The 17,417-nt window shown below is 41.1% G+C and overlaps 1 protein-coding gene across 2 annotated transcripts in view; it reads right to left on the bottom strand.

Moving 5' to 3' along the window:
* Window positions 1-17,417, bottom strand: part of LAMA3 (laminin subunit alpha 3) — a gene marked incomplete at its 5' end in the record, with an annotated part of 254,689 nt that overhangs the window by 112,878 nt on the left and 124,394 nt on the right. For both annotated transcript variants that reach the window (XM_079717942.1, XM_079717943.1), the window contains 5 exons: window positions 1,518-1,626; window positions 4,576-4,736; window positions 13,097-13,250; window positions 13,752-13,849; window positions 16,789-16,931. In XM_079717942.1, the coding sequence (XP_079574068.1) occupies window positions 1,518-1,626; window positions 4,576-4,736; window positions 13,097-13,250; window positions 13,752-13,849; window positions 16,789-16,931 (665 nt within the window). The remainder of the gene's footprint in view (window positions 1-1,517; window positions 1,627-4,575; window positions 4,737-13,096; window positions 13,251-13,751; window positions 13,850-16,788; window positions 16,932-17,417) is intronic.

Below are 17,417 nucleotides of genomic sequence, written 5' to 3'. Positions count from 1 at the left end.
TGCTCCTGCTACAAACAATCCTTCTCAATAGAGGATGACTTTATCTCAGGCACATTTGGGCTCTGTGTCCAGAGCTAGTTTCTGAGTCACACAAGAAATTCAGTCATTAACTTAATACCTTTTATTTTATTTTATTTTATTTTATTTTATTTATTTATTTTTGTGGTACGCGGGCCTCTCACTGCTGTGGCCTCTCCCGTTGTGGAGCACAGGCTCCGGGTGCGCAGGATCAGCGGCCATGGCTCACGGGCCTAGCCGCTCCGCGGCATGTGGGATCTTCCCGGACCGGGGCACGAACCCGTGTCCCCTGCATCGGCAGGCGGACTCTCAACCACTGCGCCACCAGGGAAGCCCATACCTTTTATTTTAAATCAAAACGATTACCAGCTTGATCACAAAGCTATTCGGTAACAACAAAATTTTAATTGAACAACTACTATATGCTAGGCACTGGGACGGTGGGATTCTGCAAGACCAAGATGGACACATTCCTGCTTTCATGGAGCTTATTTTCCAGTCAGCCTTGACTCTGAATGACATCTGACTATTTCAGAAAGGGCAAACTTATGCTTAAAAGAAGGACGTTCAGCCCCATTATAATTTCCAAAAATGAAGAGGTTAAGATTCACTTGACTTATTATGTTTAGTCATCATTTTAAAAAGTCTTAAATTATATAGTTTATATAATAATGATTAAAAACTAAACTCCAGATAGTTCTTAAGAGAAAGCTCAACATTTTTAATACTGTCAAGCACGAATAACTAAAACATATTAGAACAGGCTGGCCTGGCATTTCCCAGAGTGATACATGCTTAATATTAGCAGTATCAGGAAGTTGCTTCATGCTTAGATAATCTTATGTTCCCTGAGATATTTACTGTAAACCTGACCACTCCTTCATAGCCCAGATCCCACTGCCTCTGTTTATCACAATTTTCAATATTTAAGTTATGCTATTAAAAGGGTATTTAATCTGCCAAAGCTGGCATTTTAACTCTTAATAGTATATATCTAATTAATTGAAAATACTCTTCTTGGAATTGAGTAACAATGGTCTCAATGAAAAAAAATACCAGGTGATTACAACCTTGAAAATTCTGAAGGAATCTGCCAAGAAGCTAATAGACATAATAAAATAGTAAAGTGGAAAGAAAATAAACAGTAACTAATGGCATTTCTATACACCAGCAATAAAAATAAACTAGGAAATATAACAACAAAAGATAGTTCGTTCCTAATAGTAACAACAAATACAAATGAATGAAATGGCGTTTTGTGAAATGTGTTCAAATTTGATGACTAAACTTTATTGGATGCTATAGAAAAGGCTCCAACAAATGAAGAGGCAAAACAGATTTCTAGATGGGAAAATAAACATCATAACACTGGCAATTCTCTGCAGGTTAACTTTATAGATGTAACACAAACCCAGCCAAAACTTTAATAAGCTTTTAAAAATATACATGGTTACCAATAAAAATACTTCTAAAATTCAGTGGTCAAAACAGAAGCGTACCAGAAGGAATCGAGCCATCCGTGCTTTGAGCCAAACGTCTGCATCTTCTAACAGCTCGTACACAGCAAGGCGACTCCTGCTGTCGGTCACAGCGCTCCGGCAGAGGACGCTACAAGAGGAAACAGTTTCCTTAACCTTACTCCCCTGGTTTCCCTCACTTTATGCCCTGTGGGGTTGCTGATTGCGCTTCAGTTTCTCCTGTTGTCAACCAGGCCACTGACAATGAATTTCCCTGGAGGTGGAGCTTAGGAGGGATGCGGCCCATGATCAGCAGGGGAAAAAGAACCTTCCCACTGTGCTCTGAGTTGCACCTCTCAGGGCTGACGGCCTTGCGCACCTTCTCCACCCAGCTTTATAATACTTGGTTTGGTCATCTGGAGAAAGAGCCCCAGGGCCAGTAATGTCTGATGTCTAAGACACAGCCTTCTTGGAAATTTACCGATATCATTGGTACTGTTGGAGATTAAAGTTGCCTACTGACCTCACAATGACCATCTCATGCCGCGTCAGTAATGAGGCTGAGAAGCCCCGAGTTTGCCTTTAGAAGCTCGGTCTGTTTCTCCTAATGCTCCTTCCTCATTCTACCAGTGGCGCTCCTTCCCTCCACGGCATCAGAGGACATACAGAGCTCAGGAACGTTTAAAGTAAGATTTTGAACTAAAGAATACAGCCTCGTAGTAAAACCCATAAAGTAAGTATTATGTGAGGAATGCTTCTGACTTCATCCTCTAAAGTAGCAACTTTTCGGTCTATAAATATAATTTGGAACTAGAGACATACTAAAAGAAAATGACCATCTCTGCAAAACGTTTGAAATAATTAATGCAATACTTTTGAGCTGAGAATTAAAATGAGATAGCGTATAAAGATCCATGGTTTGTGGCATACATTAGAAACTCAATAAATAGCTGTTTTCTTTTCCCTTTTGTGCATGTGTGTGGGTGTGAATACATGTGTCAATTAAAATGCATTTCTATTGGATTCAACCATAACTCTGGGAGTTAAATATATCAAGTGATTATATTAAGTGACTCCCTTAGATTGAGTTTTATCCTCTATTCAGTTCTTACTAAGAGTAGACTAACAGTAATAACTGGATTGATTGGATCATTAGTGATCGCCTCTCTTATGGACGGCAGATCAGATTTATCAGTTATCACAGCACTATTTTGGAAAGCGGTGTTCCTACGAGCACCACTACTTTTCTGTTGGGATATTGTTTTATAACAACATAGTTAGACCTCACTTGAGAAATGCTGGGAAAGGTTCAAACCTCAGCAGGAGAAGCTGCCATGTTGAAAGGGTCTGTCATTGAAATAGGTTTTTATGGGTCAAATATTTTCCAAGTGCATCATATTTTTGGACTCTATTACTTGCAGCCTGGTCATTTTCACTTATCCACATGACATGCAAAGTAGAGAAAAAGGACATATTTTAGACAAGTGAAAAGATACCATGGGACTTCCCTAGGAGTGGTGAAATACAATAATAGTAATTCCTAGTCTAATGCAGTATTGTCTTGGAAATCTAATGATTGAGAACTTTGGTGTTGTCACTACGTCCAAAGTCCAAATGATCTGCAGAATATCAGGTACTTCTCTCCTTAAAACACCATTCAGACAAAGGTCCTGAAACAATGCTTATGGCTTGCAGAACCCTGGAAGGGTGTTCTTTCTTTCTTTAGTTTTGAAATCACTCCTCTGCTTGGCATAGATAGTCTCAGCCTCTTCTGAGATAGTCAAGAGTCATGAAGGTCATTAAGAATGTTTCCTCCTGTTTGCTGGGCCATCTCCACTTTGTACCCTGTGGAGCAGGGATCAAGCCCTGATCTGCAAGGTGGAAGGGGTCAGATAGCTGAACTGGAGGGTGGGTTTGGATGGATGGGGTATGGAGAAGCCATGCCCTAGGCCCTGTGGCCAACAGTCTCCAGGACTCAGGGGGTGAGTGTACATCCCAGTGGTGGCTGATGTCACCTATAGAGGAAACTAGTATTTTTAGAAAATGACAGAACATTCTAGGGAGCTTTTCTGGGCCATCTGGTGTTCCTATTAAAAATGCATATATAATTACGTTCTTTGTTTCTTTTTTTAATCATTATCCCAGAGAAAAGGGAAGATTAGATTTTTTAAGGTTTTGAAAAGAAACTTTCACAGTTTATTTTGTAGGGTTGCCAAGAGTGTGATATTAATTTAATAACCATTTCATCAAGTCTCATAAAATTTTCCATTCTAAGCTACCAAAAGTAATATTTTTCATAAGTTCTTTTATTTGAAAAACAGGGAAAATGTCCAACTACCTCAAGTCATCTTGGGTTTGACAAAAAGCACATAAACATAGAGGTTATAAAATGTTCAAGGTCTTGGCCAAGAATTGGGAGGGTTCACTGTAGTTATCGCCCCCTGCCCTCTCAGGAGCCTCTGCCTTCCAGTGCCATTTATTCTACAATTAATTTCATGGGGAAACATCCCTTGCACTGATTCTTTAATTAAAGTATACTCTGAACATTTGCATACATCTTTAAACATTATGCAAAGAAAACAATTTTTAATAAACCTTTGTCAGCGCTCTTGGAAGAGATGAACTTTGTCAGGGTGAATCTGAGATTCCTTTGTCAAATTATTTTTCACCTGACGATCATCAAACATTAATGATCCCCAGTTCTGAAGGGCGTGTTGTGAAGGCAGGAGTAGTGGAGAATGTGCCAGGCACCCATGTACTCTACACGGTGTTTGAGGGGAGAGCCCTGGGTTCACTGCCCCCCATAGGGTGACACAGAGTAAAGCAAAAAGGTTGTGCTGCTTCATGTGAATCTGAGCCAAAATGGTAAGTAGAACATATAGCTTTTCAAGAAAATGCAAGATTTTCAAGGTACTGCCTAGGGAGAAGCCTTCTGATACCACACTGGGGAAGATGCTGGGTCGCACAACTACTCCCCGGCTGGTTTTCAAGCTCAGCCTCCAAAAGGAAACAACTTTCCAAGTTAGATAAAAACTAAAGTCCCCACAGCTGACCTCCTGCCTGTCCAGTTACAGAGGACTCACCCAGGCAGGATGGTTACCTGTATTTGCAGCTGTAGATGTTCACCCGGCCTGCCAGGTCAGCCCCGGGGCCCTGCACGTGCACGTCGGCCTCAGACAGCTGGTCTGCTTCCGTGGCATACTCGACCACGACCACGTAGTGGCCGACCCTCGGGACCCGTAGCTGCAGGCGCAGCTCCACCTGTCGGAGAGCCCAAGTGGACAGATGTGAGACGTACTGGATGCGTTTCCATAGGCAACAGTGAAACTGGGGCTGAGCAGACCCCAGGAAGAGTTTTATATGTCATCAGACTAAGAAATGTGGTCCTGTAGGTAGGGATGCCCAATAAAATACAGGACGCTCCGTTAAGTTTGAAATGCAGATAAGAAACACACAATTATAGTTGAACTGCAATTCAAATTTATTGGGGCATCTGGTATTTTTATTGTCTAAATCTGGCGACCCTAGTCTCTACTCCTTCTACCCATATATTTGCCTTGTTTCCCAAGGCCAAAGATCCTCCAAAACTTGAAGTAAAAAGGAATTTCCGGGCCTCCCTGGTGGCGCAGTGGTTGAGAGTCCGCCTGCCAATGCAGGGGATACGGGTTCGTGCCCCGGTCTGGGAGGATCCCATATGCCGCGGAGCGGCTGGGCCCGTGAGCCATGGCCGCTGAGCCTGTGCATCCGGAGCCTGTGCTCCGCAATGGGAGAGGCCACAACAGTGAGAGGCCCGCGTACCGCAAAAAAAAAAAAAAAAAAGAAATTTCCAATGGGAGATAAAAGAAATGAAAGTATGCCTTGAAGCTCTTTAACTGTTCTTTGATTAAAAGAGACTTTTATGAATGCAAATAATGACTTGTATGAATGCAAATAATGTAAAGTGATACACACACCCCTCTCCTGAGATGATGACTAATAATAGCTTGGTTTTCATACTTCCAAACCATTTTCTACATCTGAAAATGCACAATGCACACATATGTACTTTATTTTTTAAAGAAAATCTGTAGGCAAACATGGATGCTTTCGTACCATCACAGCAGAGCTGAGTAGTTGCGACAGGGTCCATATGGGCCACAAAACTGAAAATACTTACTACCTGGCCCTCTACAGATAAAGCACATCCACCCCTGACATTGCCTAGTGGTTAGGAGCATGCAGTCTGGAATCACTGTGCCTCCAGCTGTGTGACCTTGAGCAAGTTACTTAACATCTGTATGCCTCAGTATCCCCCTGGGTAAAAATGAGGATAACATAGTACCCACCTCTGAAGATTATGAGGATTAAGTGAGTTAATATGTGAAGAGCTCTTAAAACTGTATCTGCATGTTGTAAGCACTATATAAACGATGATTACAACTCTGGTTCTTGCTTTTTGCCACGACTTCTTTTTTACTCAGTAGTATTTAGTGTGTCTATACCAGTACATACAGATATACTTCATTTTTCTAATGGCTGCCTACCATTCCATAGTATGAATGTAAAATCATTTATTTAACTAATCCCCTATGGATAGACACTTAGGTTGTCTCTAATTTTTCCTAAAACATATAAGGCTATATGATCATCTATCTATATCTATATATCTATGGATATATCTGAATCTATATCTATATTTATATCCTTATGCTAGTATTTCTGTAAGATTCCTAGAAGGGGAATTAGAATTGCTGGATCAAAGTGTATGTGCATATTTAATGCCTGAGCCAATATTAGAACTACACTCCTTAGCAGTTTAACCCACTTCAGCCCATAAGCGCAGGCCCAGACAAGCTTCACTACACTTAATTAAAATCCTCTTATCCCGTGCCTTCAGGAAATTCACATTTACTGTTCCTTCTGTACAGCTCTGAAGCCCACAACTGCTATTTTCCACAGTGATTTTTCTATCACTTAAATATAGAAAGACTTCCCTCAGGGAGAAAATGTGGATTATCCATACCACTTTTCCACTCTGTGTTTTACAGTGAAATATGATGCTGCCATTGGTCCATGTGGGGAGGTTATTGCCAGCATCTCTCCCCTGGGCACCTCCAAACCAGGGCTTGTCTGTCTTCACCCCACCATGAAACACACACAGGCCAATGATGAGCTTTCTCCCAGGAGTTATCATTGGCTGCCAGTTCTATCATAGCACTCTATTATAAATTTCTATTACTCTTCCTACTCTGAGTCCTATGGGTTGATTTTTGGAAGACTTGTTGGAAGGGTTTTGAATGTATTTGATGGTAATGGGTTTTGACAAGTCAGACAAAAGATGTAAATGATGGAAAACAGAAACCCTACTGTCGCTATTTGTTATCAGTTATTATCTTTGAAAAAGGGAACTTTAATGAAACCAGTGTCACTCTGGAGGGATCGTTCCCATTTTATGGCACAAAACTGTCTTCACCTAGTTATCAGTGTCTCAGGGTAAAGACATTAAAGGTGGGTGTATCAAATCTGTTGCTTACACAAAGCTAAGAGGGATAACTAACCTGCCTGATGTCAAAGTAAGGATTCAAAATGATTTGGTCAACATATACTTACTAAACACCTACTCTATGTTTGACCACCAGCAAAGTGATGGACATGCAATGGTAAACAAGACAGATCCGGTCTCTGCCCTCAGACAGACTTTAATCAAATAATTAGATAACTGGACAAATGCAATGTGAAATTACATGTATGACAAATGCTCTGAAGCTAGTCAGGAAGATGAGGGGGGAGGGGAAGACTTCCCTGAAGAAGCAACAACCAAGCTGAGTGCTGGAGGACAAGGAACAGACAGCCAGACCAAGAGGGGAGGGAAAAGCATTCAGGCATAGGGAACAGCCTACGACATAAAGGTAGCCTATAATGTACGTCCAAGTGACTGAAGGTAGGCCACAGTGACAAGGAACAGAGAGCAAGAGGAGGTATGATAAAATTGGGAGGTAAAAGGGGCAACCTTAGAGGACATTACAAATTTTTGTCTCTATCCTAAGAGCAATAAGATGTTATTGTAACGTTCCAACTGTGTATGTGTGAGGGTGGGGTGAGAAAGTCAGTGATGATTAGGTACTTCTATCACAATGAGCATGCTGACTACAGTATGGAGAATGAGGTGAGAGATGCAATAAGCAGAAGCTGATGTGAGTGAGCTAATGGGGAGGTTACAACAGAGATCTTTATGAAAGATGGCGGGGTATTGGGCAAGAAAGACAGATGGAGAGAAGTGGGGATTATTTTAAAAAGTTTGGGGAGTACACTCAGGAATGGGTTGGCTTTGGTGGGGGAGAGAATGGAAGAAGTCATGCATGACCCTGAGAAATCTGGTTTGTGCATTTAGATGGATGGTGGTGCCATTTACTTAGGTAGGAACACTAAAATGGAATTTGAGATCCCTCTGAGATATCTAAGAGGTAATGTCAAGAAGGAAGTTGGCTGTGCTACTCTGCATATAAAAGGGGAGGTGTGACTGGACATACCAATTTGGGAGTTATCTGTGTAGAGTTGGTACCTAACATGACAGACATGGAGGAGACTGCTTAGGGACAGACTACAGCATAAAAAGACAAGGGCTAAGGGGACTTCCCTGGTGGTCCAGTGGTTGAGAATCCATCTTGCAATGCAGGGGATGCCAGTTCAATTCCTGGTTGGGGAACTAAGATCCCACATGCCGCGGGGCAACTAAGACCATGTGCCACAACTAGAGAGCCCGTGTGCCGCAACTACAGAGCCCCCATGCAGCAATTACAGAGCCCATGTGCCGCAACTAAGACCTGACACAGCCAAATAAATAAACAAATATTAAAAAAAAAAAAGACAAGGGCTAAGACTGAGCCTCAACAAATTCTAACATTTAATGGCTAGACAGAGGAGGATAAGTCTGCAAATGATATTTTGAGGAGGCGGCCGGAGAGGCAGGAAGAGGCCCAGACTACTCTTAAATTCTGGAAAACAAGGCAAGAGAGTGGTTTTTTTGGTTGGTTTGTTTGTTTTTGGCTGCATCTGGTCTTAGTTGTGGCATACAGGCTCTCTAGTTGCGGGCTGTCTAGTTGCTTGCCCCGCAGCACATGGGATCTTCGTTCCCCGATCAGGGACTGAACCGGCATCCCCTGCTGTTCAAGATGGATTCTCAACCACTGGACCACCAGGGAAGTCCTGAGAGTGTTTTTAAATGGAAGGAGTATTCAACAAGTATTGAAAGCTGCTGAGAAGTTAAATAGATGAATAGATGAAGACTGAAAAATATCCATGGGATTTAGCAACAAGGGTATCATTGGAAACCTTGGCCAAAAAAAAAAAAGAAAAGAATTAATGGAGTGGGAGGTGAAAGCCAGAGTGGTGTGATTTGAGGTGTGAGTAGAAGGTAAACAATTAGAAATCGTGAGTCTAGACAATTCTTGGTTTTGAAGGGGTGAAGAGTTATGGAGGAGTGGCTGAAGGATTGTGGGAGGGGGAAGGAGGGTTTTAATCAAAATAGGATAGAATTTAGCACTTTTTAAAATGTAGGGTGGCTTCCAATTCAGATGGCACAGGAATTCACATTTGCTGTACCCGATCTGCTCCAAGACACAGCAACCATGGATAAAATGTTTTAATAGAAAAACAAAAATTATGTTTGGGATTAAAAGTAGACAGATAATGGAACATAAGTAAAAGAAAAACTTCAAATAGCATGGTCCTCTTGTCCTTCAGGTCTGGAAGCAGGCTGTTTGGGTCAGCAGTTCAGCATATGCAGAGTAAGGAGAATTAAAAATGCTTCATATGAGACAGTGGCCAGATCCAGGCTCATTTTTTGAAGCCAAAGGATGAGGGTTCCTTCAAATCATGAAAAGCTGGAAAAAATTGCTGAAAATCTGCCACCTGGGTTTCAACTTTATAAAAAACTGTGGAATTTGGGAACCAAAGATCAAAGATGAGGCTTCATGACCAAGAACTGAGTTAAGCACCCACTGGCTCAGTGTCTGAATCTGTACTATCCCCAGTATCACAATAATAGAGGTTGGCACATCATAATGTCTCACTCTGGGCTAAGGGTACAGAGGACCAGACAGACACTGCAAAACTACTAGGCTGAGATAGATGTGGAGAAAGACAGAGAAGATAAAAAAGAACCTCTCATTCAAAGTAAGCCAATAAGCAAACAAAATAAGCCTCCACAACATAAAGAAATCTAATGTTAAGAAAGACAGGCAGGGCTTCCCTGGTGGCGCAGTGGTTGAGAGTCCGCCTGCTGATGCAGGGGACATGGGTTCGTGCCCGGTCCGGGAAGATCCCACATGACGCAGAGCGGCTGGGCCCGTGAGCCATGGCCGCTGAGCCTGCGCGTCGGGAGCCTGTGCTCCACAACGGGAGAGGCCACAACAGTGAGAGGTCCGCGTACCCCCCCCAAAAAAAAAAAAAAAAAAAAAAGACAGGCAACAATATCATCAACTGAAGATGAGTTCACTTCAGATGAAATGAACTTTATGAAACAGTCTGACAAAGGCTTTAAAATAAGTATACTGGTCCCTTATCTGGAACCCCCAAAATCTGAAAAGGAAATCCTGTTTTTGTAACTCATTTGATGGCAAAACCTAACCTAACCCTAACCAGGCAGCACTTGGTGGCAAAATCTGACCTGAACTGATATAAGTCCATGTATATAGTCTTCATGTATCTCCCTTGGTGTGCCTACTCATGCTTTTCATTGGAGAAATATTAACCTGTTTGATTACAAGGTGCTGTCCCGGACCCCACTATGGATGTTATGCATGTGTGTATCATTTTATCTTTTTAATACCTTAAAAATTCTGAATTCTGAAATATACCTTGCTCCAAGGGTGTTCAGATATTCAAAAAGATCAATAGAGTAACTCCTCTTTGAAAAGCAAATGAAGCTATGAAATAAAAATTGGCAGCAGAGAAACAAGAAAAAGTAAATATGAGAAAGAGCCAATGAGAAATTTTTTGAGACTAAAAGTACAAATTACATGGAATTGGTAGGCTGAATAAAATCTAGACTGGAGATAGTGAAACAGAGCATTCATGTATTCTAACAGAGTCTTGAGGATGTCATCAAGAAAGCATCACAAAGAGCCAAAGAGATATAAAAATACGAAAGAGCAGTCTGGAGACAGATTGAGAGGCTCCAACATTCTTCCAGTCTGACTTTCAGAAAAGAAGATGTAAGGACAAGCAGCAAAGTAATATCTGTAGAGATACTAACTGATAATTTCCCAGGATGAAAGACATGACTCTTCATATTGAAAGTGCACTTTGAGTATTAAACTAATAAACAAAAATAAATCTGCACCTAAACATATCATAATAAAACTTCAGAATATCACAAATAGAAGTCCATCTTAGAACTTATGGTTAAACATACTGGATTTAGCACACATATTTATTGATCCTCCCTCTCAGAAATCCACAAAAATAAGAGTAAATATTTTTTGAATCATAAACCCACAAAGAAAAGAGAATTGAGAAAAGGAAAAGAACAGACCAGAGATATACAAAAGTTTGGAAGCTAGAAAGCAAATGGATGTTAACTAATTGAACAGACCAAAGAAAGTTGGAACCTAAGTGTGTGTGTGTGTGTGTGTGTGTGTGTGTGTGTGTGTAGGGTTGAGTTGGGGTTGGGGTTGGAAAAAAATCTAGGAAATCTCCCAAAACATAAAACTAGATAAAGAGATTGGAAAGGTAGACGAAAGATAAAGAAATAAATTATCAAAGAAATAACTCAAGAAAGTTTCCCAGAGAAGTTTCTAGGCTAAAAGGGTCTGCCGAGAGCCCAGCACACTGGCTGAAACTACCTATAACAAGGCACATCCTTATGAAATTTCAGAATACAAAAAAATAAAAAGATGATGCCAAAAGGTTTAGGAAAGGAAAAGAAGGTTGCATCCAAAGAGCTGGGAATCAGAAGGTACCACAGGTACTGGATTAGGCTACCTCTAGACGAAGTGAGTCCCCCATCAATTTAAGTATTCAACAGAGGATAAATGAATAAATATCTGACAAGGATAATGTAGAAAGAATTCTTTCACAGGAAGGGAAATCAGACGATTCCTAAGACCTCTTCTAACTCCATTTGTCTCTCAGTTTTAGCACAGTGATCTATTAATGCTGTGCAATAGAGCTTTCTGTGATGGCAAAATATTCTGTAATCTGTGCTGTCCAACAGGGTGATGACTAGACATATATGATTACTGAGCACTTGAAATGTGATTAGTGCAACCACGGAACTGAATTTTTAGCTTTACTTAAGATTAATTAATTTAAATGTATATAGCCACATGGGGCTAGTGGCTACTGCATCAGACAGCACAGGTCTGTAAGCACTCAGATAAAACAGTAAAAATGACCGTTAAATAAAACTGGACAGCCCAGGGCTTAGTTTTGTGCATCATGCAAATAGAATAGCTCAGTGCTGTAGCTCTGGGCTAAGTCAGAGGTAGGGACAGCCCTGATGAATCATCAGCATCACTTCTTGGAGATCAGCCCTTCCCAACTGTACCTCCCTGCTGTGTGGGGAACACACACACACACGCATGCTCACGCACACACACACATGTTTGTATATATGCGTAGGCATGTATATGCATCTGTATACACACAGAGCATGGGTAGGGAGAGAGACAGTGGACTGAATATTAGAATGGAGAGGAAGTAAGATCGCTTCGTTTTTCTTTATGCATATTGTTTTACTTTTTATAACAAGTATATATTTTTGTAAAATAAAAACTCAAATAAAATAAAATGAAATGAAGACTAAATTTAAGAAATATCCTTAAAATCCTATAACTTCTACCTTGAAAATGTTAGGAATGTAGTTTACAAAAAGGTACACATCTAAACGGTCAGTGAGAATACCATATATATTTTCATTCCACAGATTTAATCCCCCAAATAAACATTTTCCTCAAGGGTACGAAACAGAGAACATTGTAGAAAGTAAGGAATGGAAATATTGTGGAGGAAGTTTTCTTTTCAGTGTCTTCGTTTTCAGGTAATGAGTTCTAATTGTTGATACACAATACTTCTAACTCAATCTTAAAACAGTGTAGTCTTAAATTGTTTTGAGGCTCAGAGAACTCCCGGAAGGAAAGTAATGCCAAGATCTGTACTAACCGGTCCTCTGAGCCATGAAGGAGGTCCCTTTGGGAGTAGCAGTTCCAGATTATGAGCTCAAGGAATTCAGCTGCTACAAATCACCTAGCCTGAGGGGATGAACAGTCAGGGAGCATTGTATCCTTTTAGGGTAAGCTGTGTAATTTCTGGAAGCCTTGTAGAGAGATCTTGCCCTGAATCAGACAGAACAGGATGCCCCCTTATAAGCCCAGAGGATCAGAAGGAAAGGATTCTGTGGTCGTCCATGTTCCCCAGCACATCTGCTGCAGAATGTGCTCAGAGACTAGCCCTCTCATGGGTCAGTGCGCTGGACCACCCAGCCCCAGCCCGAACCAGAGAACTCAGCACACCTTTAATTAACACCTCTGAGGAAGTCTTCCAGGTTCCCCTGAATGTGAGAAGCAATTACAGCCAAGGGTTTTCAGCAGACGGACTGGGAAGTAATAATAGTTTTGACAGTAAAGAAAAGGTTGCCCCACCTCTCTCCCACTGAGGTCCGCCATGACTGGGTGTTCAGGGGTGGGCTGCCTCACTGCCAAGGGTCTTGGCTCCCCGTCAAGCAGGAAGTGTCTGGCCTCAGAAGCCAGGGCACAGGGGAATCGGGTCACTGGCAAGTGCTGGTAAAGCAAGCAACTTCAACAACAACAATAAAACACGACAGTTACGACCGAGAACAGAACACAGAACATCACAGTGCATCCCCGGTGCTCTTATCCTTTCCGTCTTTCATTCATTCACTCATCATTCTTCAACAAACTCTTACTAAGTGCTTACTACAGGAATCGGATGGTCCATTTTCATCTGCATGAGGAATGGGAGAAGCAAAGGTCCACAAACCTAGATACCATTTTAAGCGCTTCCCCTCACCGGATGCATGACCCTGAGGGTATTACTTGGGCATGCGTCGCCACTTCCTCATGCGAGAGGGTGAGTCACTCTTACTTGCCAGAAACTGTGTGCAAAGTACTTTGTGAATCTTACACAAAAGACAGTCACTGCCACAGAGAAAAACCACAATTAAGGAATTAACCAGAGCACTCTGTTCAGTCGTGACCCTGAAGCCTATTGAAAATCCTTGCACCCAAGGCTCCTGAGTTAGAGGCCCCCGACAATGCACCCGCTGCCCATACTAACTTCTCTCGGGGAGGGCCTACGTCGGCGCACGGCTCTGTGACCGACAGCTGCAGTGAGGGAGCCTCATAGTAGTCCCTGGGGAGCAGCACCAGGTAGTCCTAGGAAATAAAGACCGAAAGGACGATTACTCATTAGGAGGGTGGCCGTACGTTAGTAATAAAATAGCTACACATACTAGCTAAACTAATAATAACCAAGTGAAGCACTCTAGTTAAACTGTCCGCATCAACTGCTTTGTTCCGCCCCCTGATTCACCGGAACACACAAAGCAACCTCTCACAGGAGCTTCAAGCATTGGAGATAAGCGCCTTAGGCAAACATTTTTATTTTCAAATCTCAGGGGACGTTTTACCGGTTCTTCTGGGTTGTTAATAAATTCAGAAATAAAGACAATAATAACCTGTCAATTGATGAGACATTCCTTTGACATGCTGGTTGCCTTCATCCCTATAGAACCCTGAGCTGTAGGGTCATGTATTCTGGCTTTTTATTCCCACACCAGAGCAACGCTCTCCTGGTTTCGTGTAAAAAAGTGATGTTTTGCGATCCTGGTAAATCATAGCGTGAAACTGGCCCACTGCCTGTCCTAGGTCAGGAGAGGAAGAACATCTTCCACTGAGGGTGCCACGTGGAGCCCACAGCGGGAATTCAGAAGCAGCTCTTCCGGAAAGGGCAGAGTTTGGGCTTCTGCAAATCCTGGCATCACTGACTGTCTGCCGAGGGAAGAAGGGAGGGAATGCTTGCCACAGTAGTGAGAGACTTGTACACGGGCCATGAGGCTTTTGTCTCTTCACAGCCCTCAATATGTCTACAGCAGAGAGGAGGAGACTGTACAGGAGAGGAAAAGTAGGGGCTCAGCAGGCTTCTATCTGAGTGGGGTTTAATTTAATTAAAAAAAATTTTTAATTGAAGTATAGTTGATTTACAGTGTTGTGTTAGTCGCTGGTGTAGAGCAAAGTGATTCATATGTGTATTGATATATTCTTTTTCATATTCTTTTCCATTACGGTTTACTACAAGATACTGAATATGGTTCCCTGTGCTATACAGTAGGACCTTGCTGTTTATCTATTTTATATACTGTAGCTTGTATCTGTTGATCCCAAACTCCTCATTTATCCTTCCCCCACCCCCTTTCCCCTTTGGTGACCATAAAGTTTTCTATGTCTGTGAGTCTGTTTCTCTTTTGTAAATAAGTTCCTTTGTATCATATTTTAGATTCCACACATAAGTTATACCATATGGTATTTGTCTTTCTCTTTCCAACTTACTTCACTTAGTATGATAATCTCTAGGTCCATCTGTGTTGCTGCAAATGGCATTATTTCAATTCTTTTTTATGGCTGAGTAGTATTCCATTGAAAAAAATATATATGTGTATATATATATATATACCACATCTTCTTTATCCATACATCTGTCAATCGACATTTAGGTTCCCTCCATGTCCTGGCTATTGTAAATAATGCTGTTAGGAACATTGGGGTGCATGTATCTTTTCAAATTAGAGTTTTCTCTGGATATATGCCCAGGAGTGGAATTTCTGGATCATATGGCAACTCTATTTTTGTTTTTTTAAGGAACCTCCATACTGTTTTCCATAGCGGCTGCATCAATTTACATTCCAACCAACAGAGTACAAGGGCTCCCTTTTCTCCACACCCTTTTCAGCATTTGTTATTTGTAGACTTTTTAATAATGGCCATTCTGACAGGTGTGAGGTGATACCTCATTACAGTTTTGATTTACATTTCTCTAATATTAATTTTTAAATGGCTATTGCTCTATTAGTAAGCTTCTTTTGGTTGGGACCATATCTCCTCATTACTTTATGGTCCCAAAGATGCTAAAACAGTAAAGGTTGATAATAAGTGCTCAATAAAATATTTTTAGAGAAAATGAGATCATAATATGGAAGCATACATATGAATTATGACACAACTGCAGTGGCTAAAGGTCATGAACACTCTTTCATGCCTATGCAGTAATTTTACCATGAACTTCTTCTTTCCATTAGTCCAACTTTGTGCCTTGTTACTGGACTCAATGGAATTTTCCTCTTCCTCATGTCTAATATCTGTGAAACATTCAGAAACTTTAGTAAAGCAACAAACCTTTCTACCAAGAAGTGCAAGAAAAATAGGGACTGAATGAACAGCTTAAACCTTCACATTATAAGATCTCAGATTTGGAAAGGACCTACATGGATAAGCATGGTCTCTACTGTATGGGGCAGACTTGGAGTTAAGGGACTTGCCTGATATCTGCTCATTTAGCCAATCAAAAGAGTTGTGCCAGAAGGAAAAGCTTTCTGTTTTCCACTCTGAGTGCATGAAACCAAGTATTGCCAAAGACGATTTTGAAAAGACCTTGCTATAAGTGAAAGCAGACATCAAAGAGGGGTACCTGAAATAGCAGGTTTCATCCCTACAACTCCCCTGGCCTCTCTGGCTATTCTATTAATGCGCGAGGACACAGCCCTTTCCCTGATGAAGAGTTCTTTGTCCAAGGCAATCTGTTTGATGATGCTACTGCCACAGTCAAGGCAGAAGGAGGCAGGAAGCATGTCACAGAGAGGCACTGGCTCTTCGTCTCTCCCTTCGCTTTTCACCACCAAGAACTTCACTCATGTTAGGATCTTCTCTTCCTCTAGCTCCTTCTGATTCATTGTGAACAGTTCCCAGAGAGGTTAATTTTTTTCTTACTGCCCTTCTGATTCATGATGAAAAATCCCAAAGAAACTTTTGAAAGGCTGGGACATACGCCCATAAAGGTTGTGCATTTATTTTAATATCTTTGAGTCATTCTGAGTAAAAAATTTCTTTTTTTTTAGCCTGTGAGAAGTTGGCTGGAAGAATATAAAAGCTATTTTAAGTTGGCTCCTATGTCATTATGTCATGTGAGGGCAAATGTCACCATAGGTTCCTGTGTCTAAAAGGGAACCAGCTATGATTTTTCTATCTTCTGGTCACTGTGGGTCACTGTGGATGGACCCTCTCTAAGAGGGGAAGAATCTCCCCTCAGAACCATCTCTTACCAGGAGGACTCCTTCCGCCTTAATACAAGCGATCCATGTTCCTGGTACAATTGAAAATGGATCTGCAAAACCATTTCCGGGTACGGTGACAAAGGCCGGCTCCTTATTCGGCTGAAAGATGGTCTCTTTGCTTTGAGCAGCATCTATCAGAAATAAAAAGAATTGCTTAGGGCATTTTTCTAGCAGCCAGTGTTCTGACTTTAGATACTCAGCTTTGAACATTCAGTTGACATCTTAAAAGGTTTCAGATAGTTTACTGATCATATGAACTGATCAGATTTACTGATCTTATTTTCAACAATTGCATGAATGCATATATCTATGTATAAAATAGACTAGAAAGATATCACTGATAAGATGTTAGCAGTGGCTATCTATGCTGGGATTGTAATCTTTAAATTTATAAAGTATATTAAGACATGTAAACTGCTTAGAAAAGTTCTTTGCACATAGTAAGTATTCAGTATATTACATTAGATATTAAACTATTTTTTTCCTTTTTTGTTTATATGTAATTAAAATTTTTTTGATTTCTGTTGAAGAACAGGCAATCATTTTGAAATAAGAAAAAGTTTCGGTTTTCTTTTGTTTTCAGGATGCAATGTTTTCTTCTGCATTAAACAAACAGA

The sequence above is a fragment of the Hyperoodon ampullatus genome (genome assembly GCF_949752795.1).
Source record: "Hyperoodon ampullatus genome assembly, chromosome: 13".
Classification (NCBI taxonomy): Eukaryota; Metazoa; Chordata; class Mammalia; order Artiodactyla; family Ziphiidae; genus Hyperoodon; species Hyperoodon ampullatus.
The sequence above is the reverse complement of the archived record's forward strand: the minus strand, read 5'-3'. Positions and strand labels throughout refer to the sequence as shown.